The sequence below is a fragment of the Nycticebus coucang genome, chromosome 22 (genome assembly GCF_027406575.1).
Source record: "Nycticebus coucang isolate mNycCou1 chromosome 22, mNycCou1.pri, whole genome shotgun sequence".
In the NCBI taxonomy this organism is placed as follows: domain Eukaryota; kingdom Metazoa; phylum Chordata; class Mammalia; order Primates; family Lorisidae; genus Nycticebus; species Nycticebus coucang.
The window spans coordinates 51,557,852-51,581,565 of record NC_069801.1 but is presented as its reverse complement, the minus strand read 5'-3'; the positions used below and the strand labels follow the sequence as shown (position 1 = coordinate 51,581,565).

At 47.3% G+C, this 23,714-nt stretch overlaps 1 protein-coding gene across 1 annotated transcript in view; it reads right to left on the bottom strand.

The window, feature by feature from the left end:
* The window catches only part of MROH7 (maestro heat like repeat family member 7), a 63,979-nt gene that overhangs the window by 19,478 nt on the left and 20,787 nt on the right, over nucleotides 1-23,714 (bottom strand). Inside the window, exons 6-13 of the mRNA XM_053576939.1 lie at nucleotides 22,158-22,253; nucleotides 21,568-21,672; nucleotides 21,222-21,357; nucleotides 17,553-17,665; nucleotides 17,016-17,192; nucleotides 16,488-16,642; nucleotides 12,027-12,165; nucleotides 9,134-9,324 (exon numbers count right to left, since the gene is read on the bottom strand). Of these exons, the coding sequence (XP_053432914.1) occupies nucleotides 9,134-9,324; nucleotides 12,027-12,165; nucleotides 16,488-16,642; nucleotides 17,016-17,192; nucleotides 17,553-17,665; nucleotides 21,222-21,357; nucleotides 21,568-21,672; nucleotides 22,158-22,253 (1,112 nt within the window). The remainder of the gene's footprint in view (nucleotides 1-9,133; nucleotides 9,325-12,026; nucleotides 12,166-16,487; nucleotides 16,643-17,015; nucleotides 17,193-17,552; nucleotides 17,666-21,221; nucleotides 21,358-21,567; nucleotides 21,673-22,157; nucleotides 22,254-23,714) is intronic.

Genomic DNA, 23,714 nt, shown 5'->3' with positions numbered 1-23,714 from the left:
TTTTTATTAAATCATAACTATGTATGATATGTTTTTGTACATTGATGCATTTGTGGGGTTCAGGGTACTGCTTCGATATACAATTTGAAATGCTTACATTGAACTAAGTAACACATCCGTCACAATTATACTCATTTCTTTTTCTTTTTCTTTTTTTTTTTTTTTGAGACAGAGCCTCAAGCTGTCGCCCTGGGTAGAGTACCATGGCATCATAGCTCACAGCAACCTCCACCTCCTGGGCTCAAGCGAGTCTCCTGCCTCCGCCTCCCAAGTAGCTGGGACTACAGGCGCCTGCCACAACGCCCAGCATTTTTTGGTTGTAGCCGTCATTGTTGTTTGGTGGGCCCAGGCTGGATTTGAACCCACCAGCTCAGGAGTATGTGGCTGGTGCCTTAACCACTTGAGCCACAGGTGCCGAGCCAATACTCATTTCTTAATAGTTTTGAAATGTACCATTGCATCATGCACATCAGGTGAGGTCCCCCAAATACCCTCCCTTCTCCCAAATCCCCCCTCCCCTCCCCTCTCTCTGCTCTTCCCTTCTACTTTCTGGACTATAGTTATGTTTTGCCGTTCATATGAGTGTGTAGGTGATTATATATTGATTTCATAGTAGTATTGAGTACATTGGATACTTTTTTTCCCCATTCTTGAGATACTTTACTAAGAAAAATATGTTCCAGCTCCATCCAGGTAAACATAAAAGATATGAAGTCTCCACCTTTTTATGGCTGCATGGTATTCCATGGTGTACATATACCACAATTTGTTAATCCATTCATGGGTTGATGGGCACTGGGCTGTTTCCATGTCTTGGCTATTATGAATTGAGCTTCAATAAACATTCTGGTGCAAATGTCTTTGTTGTAAAATAATTTTTGATCATCTGGGTATATACCTAGTAGAGGAATTGCAGGATCAAACACTAGGTCTACTTTTAGTTCCTTGAGTATTCTCCAAACTTCTTTCCAAAAAGGTCGTATTAGCTTGCATTCCCACCAGCAGTGTAGAAGGGTTCCCTTCTCTCTGCATCCACACCAACATCTGTAATTTTGGGATTTTGTAATGTGGGCTTACTGGAGTTAGATGATATCGCAAAATGGTTTTGATTTGCATTTCTCTGATGATTAAGGATGATGAGCATTTTTTCATGTGTATGTAGGCCATGCACCTGTCTTCATCAGAGAAGTTTCTGTTCAAGTCTCTTGCCCACACAGAAATGGGTTTATTTGTTCTTTTCTTATTGATTAGTTTGAGTTCTCTGTAGATTCTAGTTATCAGACCTTTATCAGAAGCATAACCTGCAAAAATCTTCTCCCATTCTGAATGTTGTCTATTTGCTTTACTTACTGTGCTCTTAGCTGTGCAAAAGCTTTTAAGTTTGATCAGATCCAGTAATGTATTTTTGGTGTTGCTTCAATTGCCCAGGGGTAGAGGGGAATCCTCCTCATAAAATATTCCCCCAGGCCAACTTCTTCAAGTGTTTTCCCCGCACTCTCTTCTGGTATTTTTATAGTTTCAGGTCTTAAGTTTAAATCTTTTATCCAGTGAGAATCAATTTTTGTTAATGGTGAAAGGTGGGGGTCCAGTTTCAGTCTTCTACAGGTTGCCAGCCAGTTCACCCAGCACCATTTGTTAAATAGGGAGTCTTTCCCACTGAATATTTTTGATAGGCTTGTTGAAGATCAAATGACAATAAGTAGCTGGGTTCATTTCTTGTTTCTCTATTCTATTCCATAAATCTACCACTGTTTTTGTGCCAGTGCCATGCTGTTTTGATCACTATAGATTTATAGTATAGCCTGAAGTCTGGTAACATGATACCTCCTGATTTGTTCTTATTTCTGAGTAATGTATTTGCTATTCGAGTTTTTTTCTGATTCCATATAAAATGAAGTACTATTTTTTTAAGTTCTTTAAAAAGTATGACAATGGTACTTTAATATGGATTGCATTAAATCTGTAGATTGCTTTGGGTAGTACAGACATTTTAACCATGTTGATTCTTCCCAGCCATGAGCATGGTATGTTTTTTCATTTGTTAACATCTTCAACTATTTCTTTTCTCAGAGTTTCATAGTTCTCTTTATAGAGATCTTTCACGTCTTTTGTTAGGTAAAGTCCCAGATATTTCATCTTCTTTGGCACTATTATAAAAGGAATAGAGTCCTTGATTATTTTTTTCAGCTTGACTATTATTGGCATATATAAAAGCTACTGACTTGCAAGTATTGATTTTGTATCCTGAGACACTGCTGTATTCCTTGATCACTTCTAAGAGTTTTGAAGTTGAGTCCCTGGGATTTTCCAGGTATAGGATCATATCATCAGTGAAGAGTGAGAGTTTGATCTCCTCTGACCCTATTTGGATACCCTTGATTGCCTTCTCTTGCCTGATTGTGATGGCTAAGACTTCCATTACTATGTTGAATAGCAATGGAGACAGTGGGCATCCTTGCCTCATTCCTGATCTGAGTGGAAATGTTTTCAATTTTACACCATTCAGTATGATATTGGCTGTCAATTTGCTGTAGATGGCCTCTATCAGTTTAAGAAATGTCCCTTCTGGGCGGTGCCTGTGGCTCAGTGAGTAGGGCGCTGGCCCCATATGCCGAGGGTGGCGGGTTCGGACCCAGCCCAGGCCAAACTGCAACAGGAAAAAAAAAACAAAAAACAATAGCCGGGCGTTGTGGCGCGCACCTGTAGTCCCAGCTGCTTGGGAGGCTGAGGCAAGAGAATCGCGAAAGCCCAAGAGTTAGAGGTTGCTGTGAGCCATGTGACCCCACGGCACTCTACCCGAGGGCGGTACAGTGATACTCTGTCTCTACAAAAGAAATGTCCTTTCTATGCCTATTTTCTTAAGTGTTCTGATCATGAAAGGATGCTGGATATTATCAAAGGCTTTTTCTGCGTCAATTGAGGGAATCATATGGTCTTTGTTTGTTTTTTTATTTTATTGATGTGATGTATTATATTTATAGATTTGCATCTGTTGAACCAATCCTGTAACCCTGGAATAAAACCAACTTGATCATGGTGTATAATTTTTTTGATGTGTTGTTGAATTATGTTTGCTCTTTTTTTTTTGAGACAGAGTCTCAAGCTGTCGCCCTGGGTAGAGTGCCGTCGCATCACAGCTCACAGCATCCTCCAACTCCTGGGCTCAAATGATTCTCCTGCCTCTGCCTCCCAAGTAGCTGGGACTACAGGCACCTGCCACAACACCTGGCTATTTTTTGGTTGCAGCCATCATTGTTGTTTGGCGGGCCCAGGCTGGATTCAAACCCGCCAGCTCAGCTGTATATGCTTAGCACCTTAGCCGCTTGAGCCACAGGCACCAAGCCTATTTACTAAGATCTTACTGAATATTTTTGCATCAATATTCGTTAATGAGATTGGTCTATAATTTTCTTTCTTTGTTGGATCCTTTCCTGGTTTGGGTATCAGGATGATATTTGCTTCAAAAAATGTGTTGGGAAGTATTCCTTCTTTTTCTATGCTTTGGAAAAGGTTGTATAATATAGATACTAGTTCCTGTTGAAAGGTTTGATAGAATTTGAATGTGAAGCCATCTGGTCCCAGACTTCTCTTTTTTGGGAGATTTCATATTGTTGATGCTATTTCAGTAATTGATATAGATCTATTCAAGATTTCTAATTCTTTCTGGTTGAGTCTAGGAAGGTGGCATGCTTCCAGGTATTGGTCCATTTCCTTCAGATTTTCATACTTCTGGGAATAAAGATTTTTGTAGTAATCATTGAGGATTTTTTTAATTTCTGAAGTATCTGTTGTTATTTCTCCTTTATCATTGCTGATAGACAATATTAGAGATTTTATTTTCTTCTTCTGGTTAGGTTGGCCAAAGGTTTATCACTTTTTGTTAATCTTTTCAAGAAACCAACGTTTTGTTTCATTGATCTTCTGAATGATTCTTTTGTTTTCAATTTCATTTAATTCTGCCCTAATTTTTGGTTATTTCTTTTCTTCTGCTGGGTTTGGGGTTGGAATGGTCTTCTTCTTCCAGTTGCTTGAGATGATCCATTAAGTTGTTGGCTTCCTCTCTGTTTTCATAATGAAGGCTTCCAAAGCTATAAATTTTCCTCTTCAGACTTCCTTTGTGGTATCACACAGGTTTTGATAATTTGTGACTTCATTATCATTTTGTTCCAAAAATTTGGTGATTTCCTTCTTAATCTCATCTTTGATCCAGCTATCACTCAGCCTAAGATTATTTATTTATTTATTTATTTTTGCAGTTTTTGGCCAGGGCTGGGTTTGAACCTGCCACCTCCGGCATATGGGGCTGGCGCCCTTCCCCTTTGAGCCACAGGTGCCGTCCAACCTAAGATTATTTAGTTTCTATGACTTTGTTTGAGAATAGGGATTCCTGTTGCTGTTGACTTCAACTTTTATTCCATGGTGGTCCAAGAAGATACAAGAAATAATTTCTATACTTTTAAATTTGCTGAGGTTAGACTTGTGCCCGAATATGATCTATTTTGGAGGATGACCCATATACATTTGGAGAATGTATATTGTTTTATTAGGATGAAATATTCTGTAGAGGTCTATAAAGTCCATTTGTTCTGGGGTCAGGTTTAAGTCTAACATTGTTTAGTTTCTTCTTAGAGGATCTATCCAAAACTGTCAAAGGGGTGTTAAAATCTCCAACTATTATAGTGCAGGAAGATATCAAGTTGTTCATATCCATTAGGGTCTGCTTTATGAATTGAGAAGCATTCTGGTAGGGTGCATAAATGTTAATTATCAAAATCTCTTCATGTTGGGTGTTTCTCTTGGCAAATATGTAGTGACTTTCCTTATCTTTCTTTATCTTTGTTGGTTTAAAGCCAAAATTATATCTGTTATTAAAATTGCAACTGCTTTTTTCTGGTTTCCATTTGCCTGTATTATACAAGTCCATCCCTTCACCCTAAATCTATTTTATCCTTTAAGGTAAGGTGAGTTTCTTGTATACAGCAGATATCCAGTCTGAGTTTATGTATCCAGTCAGCCAGCCTGTGCCTCTTTAGAGGACAATTTAAACCATTCACATTAATTGAGAGAATTAATAAGCCTCATTGTGTTTTTGGTGTCATTATTTTCAGATGTTCAGTGGACATTTTTAATCCTTTCACCACTGTGGAAGCTCAGTTTAATTCAACATTTTCTGGGTGAGTTTACTTTGGAGGTGGAGCATTGAGCTGGTTGTTGTGGAGGATGGGTCTGAGAATATCCTGGAGAGCTGGTTTAGTTCTGGGGAATTTCTTCAACATGTCTATGTCATTAAAGTATTTGATTTCTCCATCACAAATGAAACTCAGTTTAGATAGATAGAGGATCCTGGTCTGAAAGTTGTTTGGTTTTAGGAGACTGAAGGTTGATGACCATCTTCTTCTGACTTGAAACGTTTCAGCTGAGAGATCTGCAGTCATTCTGATACTTCTCCCTTTGTAGGTGATGATTTTCTTATGTCTGGCTGCTTTCAGAATTTTCTCCTTTGTCTTAACTTTGGCAAAGTTAATCACAATGTGTCTAGGAGATGCTTTAATCACAATGTGTCTAGGAGATGCTTTATTTGGATTCAGTCTTGCTGGGGTTCTGAAACTGTCTGCTATCTGAAGTTCTGTATCTCTTGCAATGCTTGGGAAATTCTCCAAAATTTCTTGGAGTAGAGTGTCTGTACCTTTAGGGCCATCCTCTTCTCCTTCAGGAATTCCTATAAGATGAATGTTTGATGTTTTGGAGTGATCCCACAACTCTCTCAGGGAATGATCAGTTTTCGCTCTCCATTTGTCTACCTCTTTGAGTGTTTGAGAATGTTTGGAAGCTTTATCTTCAATTTCAGAGATCCTTTCTTCTGCCTGGTCCACTCTATCACTGAGGGATTCTACTGTATTTTGGAGCTCCTCAACTAACTTTTTCATTTCCTTGAGCTGTGCTATCTCTCTTCTCATTATGTCCATATCTTTGGTGACTTGCGCTTTGAATTCATTAATTTATTGAGACAACTTTAGAACTACTCTTTGGAATTCAATTTCTATCTTTTCTTCCATTCTACTTATCTTATTTGCAGTCTGTATTCTGAATTTGACTTCTGATATTGCTGCCATTTGTCTACGCATGGCATCTTCAGTTGTATGTCCTCTGTCATGTCTTGGGGATGTTGATCTACTCTGGTTATTTATGTTGCCAGAGTTCTTCTGTTGGGTCCACGCCATGTTTATTTTCCACTGTTTGGTTATTAGAACTGATAGGAGGAGATTGAATTGGAGTTCCCAGGAAGTAGAGATAGCCCCTTACCAAAATGCTAGGCTTCGTAATTGTGGCTTATCTCCTACAACCTTACATAGGCCCCTTTCAGAGTTTTGGCTGGAGACTCTGAGGACCTACTTGTGAGATGGCGCAAGTTGGCTCTGTTTTTTGTTTTTTTGTTTTTTTTTTTAGAGAGACAGAGTTTCACTTTATTGCCCTCGGTAGAGTGCCGCGGCGTCACACAGCTCACAGCAACCTCCAACTCCTGGGCTTAGGCGATTCTCCTGCCTCAGCCTCCCGAGTAGCTGGGACTACAGGCACCCGCCACAACGCCCGGCTATGTTTTGGTTGCAGTTCAGCCGGGGATGGGTTTGAACCCACCACCTTTGGTATATGGGGCTGGCGCCCTGCTCACTGAGCCACAGGCACTGCCCAAGTTAGCTCTGTTTTGATATCAACCAACCTCTACCCTATCCTAAGAAGCCTCAGTATTAGGTGTATTAGGTTTAAATCTCGACTGTGAAGAGATACAAACAGCTGCAGTGCCCAGCCCCCACCCTTCAGTTCTTTTCCTCTACAGAACTTCAAAGGTCAACCTCAGAATGTCCCCAAGTGGACAGCCCCTGACACAGGTTCTAATTAAATTGTCTCAGGCAGTGCAAACCCTGCTCAACAGAGAGGGGTTCAAGGGTCTCCAACCGTACAATTGGAGCCAGGGATCCACACTCCCACCCACTAGACTCAGTCCACACTGTTGTCCACTTCTCTGCTCACAGGCCAAGTTGGAGCCAGGGGCCACGTCCCTGCCCACCGGTATCAGTCCACACCCAGCTAGCCTCTGCTTGCCAGACCAGCTGGAGTCAGGGGACCACGCTCTCACCTGCCAGTCTTAATCCACTACCTGGCAAGCCTCTGTTCACAGGCTCTGTTGGAGTCAGGGCACTGGCTCCGCCCTCTGGTCTCAGTCCATACCCAGCTAGTCTCTGCTTGCCAGACCAGTTGGAGTCAGGGGACCACACCCCACTTGCCAGTCTCAGTCATGGCAAGGCTCTGTTAGAGTCAGGGCACCATACCCTCCCCATAGGTCTCAGTCCTCACCCAGTAAGCCTCTGCTCACCAGCCCCACTGGAGATAGGGGACCACGTCCTAGCTCTCAGGTCTTGGTTCACACCCAGCAAGCCATCGCTTGAGGGTTCTGTTGGAATCAGGGGACCACGCCCTTGCTCTCAGGTCTTAGTTCACACCTATCAAGCCTCTGCTCACAGGCCCAGCAGGGGCTGGGGACCAGCCCTGTCTGCCAAACTCAGTCCATACAGGGCAACCACTCTCCCACTGTGGGTGCCATCAGAGCCGGGGGTTCTGCACTCTGTCCCACCAGACACAGCCCAAACCGAGGGTCAACAACACCACTGGCCAGGCATTGTCAGAACAAGGGGACTGCTCCTCCTACCACTGAGTGTCCCTTTCTTCCCACACCCTCTTTCTTCCCCATTAGTCACAGATTCTGTCGTGATGGTTGGCAGTCCACACTATGCCCAGATCTCTCAGGACAAGACCAAACACTCTATGCTCTGCAGGGGAAGAACTTCAGACCGCCATGCAAGGGGAAAAAGGTGGACTGGGAGTTTAGACTTGTAAAATATCTTGCACTTGGAAAACGTCCGTTCAATTTTATGCCTAGCAGGGTGGTATCTAGGTTCATAAGAGGGACCTCCCTGGAGAAAGAGACCTAGAGTTTAGCAGCTCTCTCCAGCGAGGTAAAATGAGAAGTCTTTTGTTCCCTGATCGTTGGCAGATAGCCTGCGGCAGGCCTCCTGCTTGGAGGAGGGGTCTCCCATCCTCTAGTCAATAGGCTTTGTACCTAAAATTTGTTTTCTTGAATGCTCTTCCTTGGAGTTACAGCTTGCCGAACTTCTTTCTTGGCTCAGCTCCCTACCTTTGGCTTCATAGAGTCCTATTTCATCCAGTTTTTCTTCCTCTGCTCAGGAACCTCTGCTGAGGGTTGCTACCAGTCAGCCATCTTCCCAGAATTCCTCTCCACTCCATTTTAATCATCACTCCACGGTCCAGAAGTTTTCCATCACATACTCCTGTGCCATCGTAATATTTAAATGCAGAAGCTCTTTGATACGCCTGTTCTACTTGTAGGAATTCATCCTCCATATAAAATCTCATGTGTACTCACAGACATAAACAAACAGACACATTGCAGCATTGTAATTGCAAAGGGCTAGGACGAATTTAAATCAGGAAGAGCACAGTTAAATAAATCTTGGTGCACTGGAATGCTATACATAGGGATACTATGCGGCTGTTAAAAATAACAAGACAAAAAAATAACGAGACAGCTGTCTATGTAATGATTTTCAAGATATAGTATGTTATAAAAGCGAAAAAAAAAATGCAACTGTGTGAGGTATGCTACCATTGGTGTAAAAATAGAGAATATGAACAAATGTGCTTATCCTTGCATATCTGTGGTTCTCTCTGGAAGGGCCTGGAAGAGTTTGGCTGTCTTCGGGGAAGGGAACAAGGCAGAGCTGAAAGATTTGCTTTTACTGTCTCCATGTGCCTACGTTACTTATTCTAGTTAATATTTAAAACTTTAAATATGGTTGGGCCTTTGCTATAAACCTAATACTAATGATATCTCTAGGAAGGGAGGAAGAAAACTTAAGTAGTGAGCTCCATGAGGGAGGGCTGATTCCTTCCTACAGTCCGGCACTACACAGAGTGTAATGCACAGGGCCAAGGCTCAAAAACAGGTGTTGAATGAATCATTGGCTCCGATAAAAGTGTGCTTTCCTCTCCCAGAGCTAATTCCTACTGATTACTGGCTCTAAAGACTTCCTAGGGTTCCCAGGGTGGCAGAGCATACCGCACAGGTACGAAGGCAGGGGGCTGGGCGTCCTTCTTGGCGTCCTTGCGAGGAGCCACACGGCCAGGCAGGTTGAGGCCGATGTGGTAATGGACCTGGATAAGCAGGGCCAGGAGCAGCTGCGGGTAAATGCGCCTCACACGGCCCACACAGCTGTTGACGGACAGGAGCTCGCACAGGCCGCTGGCTGCCTGGGGGCAGAGGGGAGGGTGGTGGGGTGTCCTGGCCCATCTCCCCAGCACGCTGGGTGGGGCCCTGGACTGCTTCCCTGCTTTTCTCTGGCCCAGCCCAGGAAAGCCCGGATCCTCGCCCTGACCCCAGACCCCTGGCTCTCTGAGATTTGTGGAGTACTGGAAGAATCACGTGAAAAGATACCTTCCACCTGCTGAGAAGGAAAGAGTCTTCATCCCTTTTTGCAAATGAGGAGACAGACTCAGAGGGGGGAAGCCACTTGCCTAAGGATACTCAGGTCAAGTCAAGGGGTCAAGGTCACCCCTTGAGGGCAGAGTCAGACCTTTCAGATACCTATTATCACGTCTTGTGCCTCTTCTGCCTTCATGCACAGACACACAGAATGGGAGGGGGCAGCAGGCTGACCTCTTCGCCCAGGGCCATTAAGCCACTCTCCTCCCCACTCAGCCTAGAGCAGGAGCCTGGCTTCAGTCCTAGCCCTGCCCCCAAGGGGCTACATGTCCCTGGGGCAACTTCTCCACCTGCCAGTCCAGCTCTGGCCCTGGGCCCACCCTCGCATTTGGTCTGATAAGTTCTCTCTAACTGGCAGGTAGGCGATGGGGGCTGAGAGGGCTCACAGGACCTGATTACTTATCTGGCTGCTCCACTCCCTGGCCTCTCTTCAGGCCTCGGATTCCTCCTCTGAAAAGTGGGGTTACTGATCCTCACCCAGACAGCCCCACAGACAGGGGTATAAAGATTCAATGAGACTGTGGAGGGGAGGATGTTTTATAAAGAAATGCCACAAGCTGTGCCACAGAGACCCCACGCAGCTGGGCCAGGAGGAAAGCCTTTAACTGCGAAGGGAAAGAACCCCTGGCACGTTCCCTTGGAGATAAGTGACCTAATGTGGGAGGGATGAGAACAGTAACAGCAGTTGACTTGTATTGGGCAGCTGAGGAAGCCCTTCTGCACACCCTACCTCCCTGTTCTCAGCAGCTAAGATACCAAGGCTTAGTGATCAACCACTGTTACACAGTGAGGTGGTGCTAGGGCTAAGACCAGCCTCTGGGACTCAAAGCCCTTGCACTTTTCAGTAATGCAAACCGAGTGATTGTATTCAAAGAGCACAGGCTGCTGTACACGGAAAAGTTCCTGGTGATGTGCCATAGGCTATGCCCTTGGCTCTAACTTACTCCATTTATCAGCAAGGAAGATAAAAACTTCGTGCATCCCTGCAAACAATGCTTGCTGAACAAGAGCACAAATGGGTGACTTTAGAGTACATAGTTGCCGGTGACAAGCAGATGAATGCCCAAACTGGGAAAGAATGAGTGCTGGTGGCTTCGGAAGAGAACTCAAGGCTGGGGAACAGAGGCCAAGAGATACGATGGTCAAGCCCAGGATTTTCAGGAAGGAGATCTAATGCCAGGTTTGAGTCCTGGCACTGCCACTTGCTAGCTGTGTGCCCTGGGGTAAGACACGGAATGTCTCTAAGCAGCAGCACGCTCCTCTCTGAATGGGATGACACCCCCCAGTCCCCAGCCACTCTTTACTTACTTCCCTCCATCAGAATATCTTGCTGCTAAATCCCCAGAACCTATAAGTATGACCAGCACATAGTAGCTGCTTAATAAATATCTGTCGAATAAACAAAAAATTTTGAGTGCTTCCCATGTGCAAGGTGTGTGCTAGATGATGGAGCTATCATGGTGAGAGAAACAGGATGGGCACTGCCTCTGAGCCTCTCATGGATGAACCAGATGATCCCCGCACTACTGTCAAACCATAACCGCAGTAAACTCTTCCAAGACAAAGGTATGTGAAGCAAAGCATACGATGCACAGATTTGACCTGGTCAGGGAAATCAGGGAGGGCTTCTCTGAGGAGGTGATGCTGAGGATGAATAGAAGGTAGCTTAGTAGAGCATTTTAGATAGAGAGAGCAACATGTGCAAAGGCCCTGTGGCAAGATAGCATGTGCCGCATGAAGTCCTGGCAAAGACCTGTGAGGCTGGAGCACAGCAAGCGAGAGGACCTTGGAGTGTGGTGAGGCCAGCAGGAGTGTAGGGCCTCGCAGCACAGGCAGGAGCACTGTGACACTTCTGAGGGCCACCAGAGGCCATGGAGTGGGTGAGAAGAGGAGACAGGCATTTCTCAGAGGTTTTTTTTGACTGCAACTATACATACATATAGAAGGAGTAAAAGTGGACGTGGGGAGGTAAGCAGGGGGATTATCCAGCTGGCGTGGCCCCGGGTGGTGGTGACAAGAAGCAGCCCAGCCAGCTCCCTAAGCCAAAGCTGCCTTTCTTTCTGTGTTCCCAGGGCTCTGAGCTTGGCAGTAAGAAGCACATGAACATTTTCGGTCACCTAAGTGAATAAACAGTCATCTCATTTAATCATCGCAGCTGCCATGTAAGACATATTATTATTATTTCTATCTTTGTATGTAGAGACCGAGCCACCTGGAGGTGAGGTGGCTTACCCAGGTGACAAAGTAGTAATATACCAAAACCTCTGGTGTAGGATTTAGGCTAAGTTCTGTGATGCTGAGTCTTTCCAGTTCCACTATCCCCAGCTGTGCATTTGCCATAGGCAGCCGGGCTGTTAGTGTTCAGTGGGTCACAAGAGGCAGGGACGGAGACTCCCCAATGGCCACACAACTGACAGTGTGCCCAGTGCAGCAGGAGGATGGCGATGGGGCAGGCAGGCTGGGTTCTCACCGCTAGGGGCACAATGGAGGCCCGGCCTTTCTTGGTGACAGGCTTCTCCTTCAGGCTAGTCAGGAGCAGATCCAGGAGGTCTCGGACATCACAGCTGGGTTTGCGCAGTATCAGCTGCCTCCACATCTCTGCTCCGTTGCTGAGAGAGCAGAGTGGGGAGGATTAGTGGTGGCCAGGGCAGTGGGGCCAACTCCCCTCCAAAGGGTTTCAGAAGGGAGAAGGTATGGTCTGGAAAACACTCCTCGAGAGGCAGGAGGCTAACAAAGATTTAAACCCTGTTTCCTGGCTCAGCACCCATAGCTCAATGAGTAGGGTGCCAGCCACATATATTGAGGCTGGTGGGTTCGAGGCCAGCCAGGGCCAGGGCCTGCTAAACAGCAATGACAATTGCAACAAAAAAAATAGCCGGGCGTTGTGGCGGGCGCCTGTAGTCCCAGCTACTTGGGAGGCTGAGGCAAGAGAATCGCTTAAGCCCAGGAGTTGTAGGTTGCTGTGAGCTGTGTGAGGCCACGGCACTCTACCGAGGGCCATAAAGTGAGACTCTGTCTCTACAAAAAAAAAAAAAAACAACCTGTTTCCTGGTTATCATGCCAGGCACTTTCCATAAAATATACATATTACTTTAGCAAATATTAATTGAGCACCACTATACACCTGGTACCAGGTAAATCTCTGGAATACAGATGAGAACAAGAATTCAAACCCCTTAAGATCACTGGATTCTCATAATGGACCTCAAGGTGGGTGCTGTTAATCCCTTTTTACAGATGCAGAACTGAGGCTCAGAGAAATGAAATCATCAGTCCAAGACCACACAGCTAATGAGCTGCAGAGTTAAAAAATGACCAGATCCCATATCCTCACGCGCTGGGAGGCCAAGGCAGGTAGATCACTGAAGTCTGAGACCAGTCTGAGCAAGAGTGAGACCCTGTGTCTAATAAAAATAGAAAAACTATGGGCAGCACTTGTGGCTCAGTCGGTAAGGCACCGGCCCCATATACCGAGGGTGGCGGGTTCAAACCCGGCCCCGGCCGAACAGCAACAAAAAAATAGCCAGGTGTTTGTGGCAGGCGCCTGTAGTCCCAGCTGCTCGGGAGGCTGAGGCAAGAGAATCGCTTAAGCCCAGGAGGTGGAGGTTGCTGTGAGCTGTGTGATGCCACGGCACTCTACCGAGGGTCATAAAGTGAAACTCTGTCTCTACAAAAAAAAAATAGAAAAACTAGCTGGGCATAGTTGCAGGCACCTGAGCCCAAGAGTTTGAGGTTGCTATGAGCTATGATGCCACAGCCCTCTACTCAGGGCTACAGAGTAAGATTCTGTCTCAAAAAAAAAAAGGCTCAACGCCTATAGCTCAAGCAGCTACGGCACCAGCCACATACAACAGAGCTGGTGGGTTCAAATCCAGCCCAGACCTGCCAAACAATGACAACCACAACCAAAAAACAGCCGGGCATTGTGGCGGGCACCTGTAGTCCCAGCTACTTGGGAAGCTTAGGTAAGAGAATCGCTTAAGCCCAAGATTTGGAGGTTTCTGTGAGCTGTGATGCCACAGCACTCTATCCAGGGTGACAGCTTGAGACTCTGTCTCAAAAAAAAAAAGGCCAGGCAAGGTGGCTCACGCCTGTAATTCTAGCACTGTCGCACTGTGGGAGGCCAAGGTGGGTAGATTGCCTGAGTTCATGAGTTTGAGACCAGCCCAAGCTAGAGCAAGACCCTGTCTCTGAAAACTAGCGAGTGTTATGGCAGGTGCCTGTAGGGATCACTTAAGCCCAAGAGTTTGAGATTCCATGGCACTCTACCAAGGGTGACAAAGTGAAACTCTGTCTCAAAAAAACAACAACAAAAAAAGATGTGGCCAGGTCAGATGTCTCCGAAGCCTGTTCTAGTTCCTCCAGCCAAGGACCAAGAATTGAGATAGCTGAGCCCTTTGGGGTAGGATTTTTCTTACACGTGTCATATAATATCAGGGAACACTGCTCCTGTCCCTTAGGAGGCAGCCCACCAGCCAGGGGGAAGCATCTGTGCCTGACCAATCACCAGACTGCAGACGTTTTTATCATGGGGTGCTGAGAGCACTGACAGGCCAGTGCACTAAAGGGTTAACAAAACCTTTCCCCCTTCTGCAGGAGCTTTTCGGCTTTCCATTCACTTTCTAGCTCTGTTCCCCTGGAAACCTGGTAAAGATAGTATGTTAACTATGTTTCCAGGCAACATTGCTTATGGTAAAAATGACCCAATTGGTAAATTGCATCTGGACTGGGAAAAAAACTATAAATTAACTATAAGAACCAATGGGGTGGGGTGCTGAGGCAATTCCAGGGTGTAGTGGGCTTGTCCCGGAGGGATCCCTGGAAGTGACGCTTACAGAGTTATTGTAAGAAATATTGATCCCTGAACCACTTAGTAGGGTAGCTCTGGCACCCACCCTGTAGGTCTCTTCTCCTCACACCTGAGCTTTCACTTGGGAGGCCCAATAGACCAGCTCCCAGCCTCAGGGCCAGGATTAGGACAAGGACAGTAAACCATCCAAGGTGCAGGATCTACGGAGTCCTCACTCCTGGGCTCATGCGAGTGCAGACTTGGCACCTGAGGGCATCTCCTGAAATGCTGACCTGTCTGGTCTGTTGCAGGGGCTGCTGCAAAGCCTCCTGCACAGAGAAGACTGTCCTGTATCCTGAGTGACTCAGATGGCAAGTGTGGCCCCCAGTAGTCTTATGAGTCTGGCCTCAAGCAGAAAAGGCTCAGTTCTTCTAAGTGGGAGGATGGGCTGTGTCCACCAGGCCTTCGCCGCCCCGACTGATCTCGGTTTCTATGGATGACACTAGCTATCCTTATGAGAGCACACCCCATCTGCACAGCCCTGCATGATTTCATTATGTGTGCATTCGAACAACCATCGTAAGGTATGAATCACCCACTGCCTTGTTTCACTCATTCAAAGTAGGTGGGTTGCTAGGCACGGTGAGGCAAGTATATCCCTTGAGCGCAAGAGTTCAAGACCAGCCTGAGCAAAGTGAGACGCTGTCTGTACTAAAAATAGAAAAACTAGGCTCAGCGCCTGTGGCTCAGCAGCCAGGGTGCCAGCCACATACACCGGAGCTGGAGGGTTTGAATCCAACCTGGGCCTGCCAAACAATGACAGCTACAACCAAAAAATAGCTGGGCGTTGTGGGGGGTGCCTGTAGTCCCAGCTACTTGGGAGGCTGAGGCAAGAGAATCACTTAAGCCCAAGAGTTGGAGGTTGCTGTGAACTGTGACACCACAGCACTCTACCCAGGATGACAGTTTGAGACTGTCTCAAAAAAAAAAAATAGAAAAAGTAGCTGTGCATTGTGGCACATGTCTGTGGTTCCAGCTACTTGGGAGGCTGAGGCAAGAGGATCACTTGAGCCCGTGAGTTTGAGGTTGCTCTGAGCTATGATGCCAGGGCTCTCTACCCAGGGGGACAGAACGAGACTCTGTCTCACAAACAAACAAACAAACAAACAAAAAGTAGGTATGGGAACATCTCCCGGGCCAGGAGGTCAGCCAGACTGACCTCTCTTGCCCACAAGCTCACCACGTGGCCACAGTCCCCTCTCCCACCAGCCCCTGGGTTCCCTTAAGGCAGTGAGGATGGAGCATATTTCTGCATGGGCCAGGCCCGAGCAGGCGCTCGGCACAGCTGGCTACATTACTGCATTGCCTGCTTCTCGGGGATGAGACTGTAGGGCTCATTTTCTCCTTTTGCCTATGAGGGAAAACTGAAGCCCAGAAATGGCACGGGGGCTACCCAAGACCACATAGCAGATGGAGGCAGAGTTAGAACCAACACTCAGGCCCCCTTTTGGTATCTGGCATCATGAAAGAGCCCTGGGCTTGGCATCAGTCAAACCTGAGTTTAGGCCGGGCGCGGTGGCTCATACCTGTAATCCCAGCACTCTGGGAGACTGAGGCGGGTGGATTGCTTCAGCTCAGGAGTTTGAGACCAGCCTGAGCAAAAGTGAGTCCTGTCTAAAAACATAGCTGGGCATTGTGGTGGGCACCTGTAGTCCCAGCTGCTTGGGAGGCTGAGGCAAGAGGGTTGCTTAACACCAAGAGTTTGAGATTGCTGTGACATGTGACGCCATGGCATTCTACTGAGGGTGACAAAGTGAGTCTCAAAAAATAAAAACAAAACAAAAACCCTGAGGTTAGATCCTTGTTCCGTTTCTTACTCAATGAGTACCTAGGGCAAGAATATTTCCCAAGCCTCAGTTTCTTTATCTGTAGAATGGGAGTGTTGTAAGAATGAGGGACTATATTACTGATCAGTTCTGACACCCAAGTGGTACTCGGGAAGTGCATGAGTTTGCCTAAGTGCTACTGATCCAGAAAGAGGAGCCAACTGGACAGGCAACAGGTTCTCGAGATCACAGCCCGGGCTGGGGGCTGCCTCCGCCTTCTGAGATGTAGCAGCTGGGAACCCCCCCTGCTTGGTACCTGTCTAGCGGGAGGGGGCACATGAGCAGGGCCACCACGACCTCCGTCATGAAGGAGCTGGCCAGGAGTGAGACGGGCAGCAGGGCCACCTCCCGGGCCCGTGGTTCCTGGATCTGGCTCAGCTGTATGTAGATGCCCTGCATGATTTCTGGGATCTGGGACACAGCCAGGGCAGTGGTGAGCAGTGATGGCCCATGGAGAAGCCAAAGGAGCAGGGGGCATGTGGGAAAATGGGCAGAGGACAGGGGAGAGGGAGGGAGGGGGTGCAGGAGAGAGAAGGGGAGAGACGAAGAGGCCAGCAGCGTGCCTGCTCCTTCCTGGGAGGGAGCCAGTTTCTCTGTGCCCCGGCCCCCCCTACCCCCCACCAGGTCAGTTCTCTCCGGAGTGGCAAGAGAGGAGACCCACAAGCACAAGCTGGGAGCACCAGGAACTCAGCTGCCACCGCCTCTGCCCTGTCCCGGGCAAGCTGTGCCCAGTGATGGGCAGGCTGTGGGGTGCTCCCAGGCCGCAGTGACCAGGAAGCCTTACCACCTCCAGCGCCCTGTGGCGGTACCACTCCAGCACCGAGCTGAGCGTGACCTCGGAGGCCAGCTGCATCATCTCCCCGGAGTCCTTGCCCAGAGCCTCTGAGCCGCCTTTCAGCCCTTCCAGGGCTGCCAGCAGCAGGTCCTTCACCTGCTGGGGTCCCAGGAAGTCTCCAAACTCCTGAAACAAAGAGGCAGAGATTGTGACACTGACTAGCAGCCAGCCAAGAACCACAGGGGCCTCACACAAAGGCTCAAACACTGCCTGACTCCCACGCACAGAGGCTGGCAGGGAGGGGGCACATCCTTACACCGGGAACTGGGTGACATGCAGGTCAGGGGGAAGGAAGTCAAGGCCCAGCGCTGTGGCACAGATGGGGGTAAGGAGGTACTCGGGATAGGCTGCGTGGCCAGGGAAGGTTCCTGCAAAGGGGCCTTCCAGCCAGGAAAGCTGGGAGTGGAAGGCCATAGGGGCAGGTGGCACTGCCCCTTGTCCCCTCCCTGGCCCCTGGGAGGCCCTGGGCTGAGGGGCAGCAGTCACCGCGATCACGCGCAGGATGTTCTGGCAGGGGCTGACGGGGTTGTAGGGCCCCAGGAAGCGCTTGTTGCTCTCATACAGCTCCTTCTTGTTTGTCTCTTCCTTATCTCTGGCTCCTGCAAGAACATTCCTAGTGAGGCCTGACCACCCTATTTATAAAAAACTTATACCCATATCATAAGCAACCAGCTTGATACATTTTCACAGAGTGAACGCACCCATGTAGCCAGGGCCCAGGTCAAGGTGGGAACCCCTGTCATGTACCTCTCTCAGGCACCATCCCTTCCTCCAGCCCAGATAACCACATTCTGATTCCTAAGCCCCTGGACAGATTTCCTTGCTCTGCAGCTTTATATCAACAAACACGTGTACCCTGTCATCCTTTGTATCGCGTTCCCTTCAGTTAACATTATGTGGACAAGGGTCACCCACGCAGTTGCGCATAACATTAGCTCTTTCATTCATTCTCACTGCTGTATAATTTTCCATAGTATGAATATACTACAATTATTTGTCTACAATTAATTATTTTGATAGACATTTGGCTTATTGCCAGCTATTAGCATAGTGCTGCTATGAACATGCTAGTGAGTCTGTGGGTGATTTACATCTACTCGTTTGTCAGGCTCATACCTAGGAGCGGAATTGCTGGGTCATAGGTTCAGCTACAAGAGACACTGCCAAACTTTGTTTTCCCCCCTGAGACCAAGTTTCATTCTGTCAACCCGGGTAGAGTGCCGTGGTGTCATCAGAGCTCACAGCAAACTCAAACTCCTCAAACTCCTGGCCTCGCCCTCCTGAGTAGCTGGGACTATAGACACCCAACACAAGGCCCATCTGGTCTTTTCTATTTTGAATAGAGACAGGGGGAGGGAGGAGGTCTCCCTCTTGATCAAGCTGATCTCAGCAATCCACCCACCTCTGCCTCCCAGAGTGCTGGGATTACAGGCCTCAGCCACTGAGCCTGGTCATTCTACTTATTTTCTTAAGTACTTATCATCACCTGACTTACTTATGTGTATTATTCATTTGTTTGTGTTCATTGTCTGTCTCAGGTAATCTCACCAAGGAAGGATTATTTAATTAATCTCTTTTCTTCACTGCTGCGGCCCCATAGCCTAGTATGGTGCCTGGCTCATAGTGGCTCCATATTTTCTGGTGAAGGAAACACATTTCAGGCACTTCCAGAGCCCTTACTATGGCCTGGCCTGGGTCCTACGTAGGTCTCCTCAAGATAGGCAAGACATGGGCTCAAGAAAGGGTTATTGAGGCAGAGGAATGTATGTGCTGTTGTGAAAGGAAAGAATTTCAGATCTGGAGTCAGGCAGACCCACGTTTGAATTCTAGCTTTGCTGCTTCCTACAATTACAGGGCCTGGAAAAATGATTCACTGCTTGAGATTAGAATCCAAGACTGTGAGTTTGGCCTACGGTTACCAAATAAAATGCAGGATACTCAGTTAACTCCAAATTTCAGGCAAATAATTTTTTTTTTTTTTTTTTTTGAGACAGAGCCTCAAAGCTGTCACCCAGAGTAGATTCTCCTGCCTCTGCCTCCCAAGTAGCTGGGACTACAGGCACCCGCCACAATGCCTGGATGTGTGTGTTTTTTTTTTTTTTGGTTGCAGCCATCATTGTTGTTTGGTGGGCCCAGGCTGGATTCGAACCCACCAGCTCAGGTGTATGTGGCTGGTACCTTAGCTGCTTGAGCCACGAGTGCCAAGCTGACAAATAATTTTTAATGAAAGTATATCTCAAATATACTAAAAATTATTCATGGTAGGCCAGGCACGGTCCTTCACACCTATATTCCTAGAACTCTGGGAGACCAAGGCGGGTGGATTGCTAGAGCTCAGGAATTGGAAACCAGCCTGAGCAAGAGTGAGACCCGTTTCTACTGAAAACAGAAAAAACTAGCTGGGTGTTGCAGCAGGTGCCTGTAGTCCCAGCTACTTGGAAGGCTTAGAAAAGAAAATTGCTTGAGCCTAAGAATTTCAGGCTGCTGTTTGACACCATGGCACTCTACCCAAGGCGACAAAAGTGAGACTCCCTCAAAATAATAATAATAACAATGAATATTGTTTTAATAATATTTAATATTAGTAATAATAAAATATTAATACAAATAATAATAATTGTTATTATTATTCATGGTTTATCTGGAAATCAAATTTGGTTATTTCTGCTCTGTGAGGCACAGTGAGAAGGTGGCTGTTACCAACCCAGTAAAAGGACCCTCACCAGAACTCAACTGTTCTAATATCCTCATCTTAGATTTCCAGCCCCCAGAACTGTGAGAAATAAATTTCTGGTGTTTATAAAAAATAATAACAACAAATTTAACTGGGTGTCCTATATTCTTTGCTAAATCTGGCAACCCTAATTTGGTCTATACTATTCCTACCCCTAAAGATGATCATTAAAATAGCTTATGCCACCTTCACCCCTCACTCAGGATGCATGAGTGGCCCTGGTCAGTGGGGAGCTCTCCCAGAGACCAAATCTTAGTCCCAAATGCTAGAGATCAAGAAGAATGGGGACACACAGATCCCAAAAGCCTGGTGGGATGGGGAAAAAGGAACTCTAATTGACAAGTGCCTATAATGTGTGGCACTGAGCTGGTCTCTTTACATATACTCTTATAAAAGATCTATTTTTATCTTTCTAAAGCTTGTGAATTACATCTGAGGGTACCCTTTTTATAGATGAGGAAATCTAAATCCACATAGCAAAATGCTTGCCTGAGGTCACTCTGCCTCCAGAGGCAGGGGAGTTTAAAACACATTCCAAGGTCCCCTGGTGTGGGGCAGAGTTGGGACTATGGAGAATGGAAGGAGGCAAGTGAGAGCTGATACTGTGCCCCTCTGGGTATGGTGCCAGGTGGTTGCTCTGCCAGCCCACATCACATCACTAGTTCTCCCACCATCTACAGGTTTTAACTGCTCCAGACTCTAAGACAAGACCTGTTCTTTTTCATTAATTCAATAGATACGCTGAGCCCCCACCATGTGCCAGGCCCAGGGCTAGACGTGGAGAATGCAGCAATGACCAAGGCACAGACCTGCCCTATTCTCATGGGATTATAGTCTAGTGGGAAAGACAGAAGAAAACAAGACATTATCACCATCATGACTACTCTACATGGTGTTATTGGAATGTGAAGGTCCCAGTCACAAATTAAGCCTGGAAAGATGAGGAGAATCTCAGATAGAAGAAGGACACTTAAGTCAAAATAAGTTTGTTTATGGCTCAGTGTCCGTAGCTCAGTGGTTAGGGTGCCAGCCACATACACTGAGACTGCCGGGTTTGAACCCAGCCCAGACCTGCTAAACAACAATGATGACTACAATAACAACAACAAAAATAGCCAGGCATTGTGGCAGGTGCTTATAATCCCAGCTACTTAGGAGGCTGAGGCAAGAGAATCACTTAAGCCCAAGAGTTTGAGGTTGTTGTGAGCTGTGACGCCACAGCACTCTACTAAGGGCGACACAGTGAGACTCTTTCTCAAAAAATAATAATAATAATAAAATAAGTTTGTTTGTACCCTTTGTGGGACTTAGGCTTCACACCAGTTTCCACAGGCCCCATCTGACCCTGCGATGGTTTCCCCATCGCTCACAGGAGCCTAGTTGCCAAGGCTCCACCTGAGCCTTGCTTCAGGGACACTTACGTTTTTGGAGCTCCAGGATAGTGTAGAGGATGATGATGCCGTCCAGAGCCTCCCGGCCAATCTCCTCATCAGGATCCCCGATGCGAAGGATGAGCCTCCCCAGCAGAAGCCCCAGTGCCGGGAACCCCGAGGACATCTGTTTGTGTCATAATCTTAGGACTGAGTCTTATAAGTTCAGTAATGCTATATAATAAGTGGTAAACAGAGAACTAGATGGTCTGGGCTTGTAATAGAGCCCTCTGAAGATAGCAAGGGCCGCCTAGGAATCCCTGAACAGACTCACAGGCTATTTCAGAGCTGGGAAGATTCTCCCAAAGAGTGTCCACCCCTCCCAGGGGCCACTCACAAAGAAAGGCAGAGTCAGAAGCGTGTGGTTCAACACAGACACATTGCTGTTCACAGCCCGTGCGCGCTCATGGGCCTTCCCAGAGTTCATCCAGGGCCCCAGAGGCTGTGGGGACAAGAGTAAGACTCAGAGCTCCAGGTTAGATGCCAGCCCCTGATGCCAGCCTCCATCAATCAACAGAAAACTTCCAGAAAGGGTGTAAAGATCATACACCACAGTACTCCTCTTTGGGGGGCTTAAGGGAGAATTGGAGCTCAGAAGCTGAGACTAGGAGTGACTGACTAGAAGGAAAAAGGAAGCCAAGAAGGAGAAAGATGAAAGGCAAAGAGTCCTAAGGATAGAAGAGAAACAGTGACAGGAAGGCAGAGAACAAAGATACAGGGGCAGCTAAACGTAGGGAGGGATAGTGAGAGAGGAAGGAGGCAGGAGTCTGGGACAGGGCCTGCAAAAGGGTCAAGGAGGCAGAACACTGGCACAGAATGACATCCTGAAATAAAATCACTCCTGGGTCCAGCCTCCAGCGCTCCTGAGCTAATGCTCTTTCCCTTCCACCCTTCCTCTGTCTCCCTCCCCACACCCCACCTCCACACCTCCAAAATGCTCTTCAGCCCAGCGGGGGTGGGGTCCTCAATAAAGAGGGCCTTGAGCAGTGTCTGCAGGGCATCCAGGGTCTGATGGTAAAGTGTCTGTGGACAGAGGAGGAGCAAGTCACTAGGGGACCTCTGGGGTAGACACCAGCCCTAGTCAATCCCCCGTGTAGGTCAGGTGAGGCGAACCTGGACCCAAGAGACTAACTTGATGGTACTTCCATCAGCTACAGTTTTCTTTTCTTTCTTTGTCTTTCTCTTTTTTTTTTTTTTTTTTTAGACAGTCTCACTACATCGCCCTGGGTAGAATGCTGTGGCATCACAGCACACAACAATCTCAAACTCTTGGGCTTAAGCCAGTCTCTTGCCTCAGCTTCCCAAGTAGCTGGGACTACAGGTGCCTGCAACAACGCCCAGCTATTTTTTGTTGCAGTTATCTCTGTTGTCTAACAGGCCCCGGGCTGGTTTCAAACCCACCAGCCTCGGTGTACGTGGCTGGCCCCATAACCATTGTGCTACAGGCACCAAGCCGGCTACAGTTTTCATATTGACAAATTAGTAATTATGATTCCTATGCTTCCTACCTTAAATGGGAAGGAAGCAGAGACCCAGCATTTACAGAGAATCTACCCCAGGCCAGATGGGTACCTGGTGATTTGCACAACCACATGGCTTTGTCCTAAAATTATTTTTCTCATTTTACAAATGAGGAAGTACTTGTCCAAGGTCACACAACAATGAAGTTTCAAGCCATGAGGAGCAAATGAGGAGATGGATAGGAAAATGCTCTAGAACTAAGAGAACTAGGTAAACATAAGGATCAGTCTTACTTGTATTACCTCTGGGGAAGTGCTCTGATTCTTTTTTGAATAGCTACTCCAAGACCCAAATGGGTTTCCCAAGTTTTCCCTTAAGGGAGCCATCTCTGCTCTGCCCAGGCCCCTCATCCATTGGCCACGTCTTCTGGGTTTGGGCATTACACGTACTCAAGGCTGAGCTGTGGGGTTGAGCTTACTCTGGGAAGACCCTCTCTTCCTTGCCTCCCCTGTCCAAGTCTGCTTCCCAGGTTGTCCTTGTCCAGGCTTCCTACATCTGCACACAGCTGGAGTCAGTGGTCCTTAAAAGTTACACCACAACCACCTAGCAAGGCTCACTGGGCACCTACCTCCTCCTTCCCTCCCAGCTGCACTAACTACTATGCAGTACTGGCCTCTGCTGGCCAGGCTTGGTAGTACATGAGGGCTGCCCGCTCTTCCCTACAAGCAGGGAATTCCCTTCCTTTCCTCCGCTCTTCTCTCCTCTAGACCCAAAGCCCTCAAGCCACCCATGTGGCATAGTCTGATCCCCACCCACTCTCCACCCTTGCTTCGCAGGACCCTCGCCTCATTATCTGGGCTCCAGTCACACTGCCTTCTTGTCATTCTTGCAGTCACCGTGCTGTCTCTATACCCGGCCTCTGAACAGGCTAGGCGGCTCTTCTGCCTGAAATGTTTTTCCTTCTGCCAACTCCTTCAGCTAATTAGTTCTTCTTTAACTTCTCAGCTCCAGAATCACAGCCCC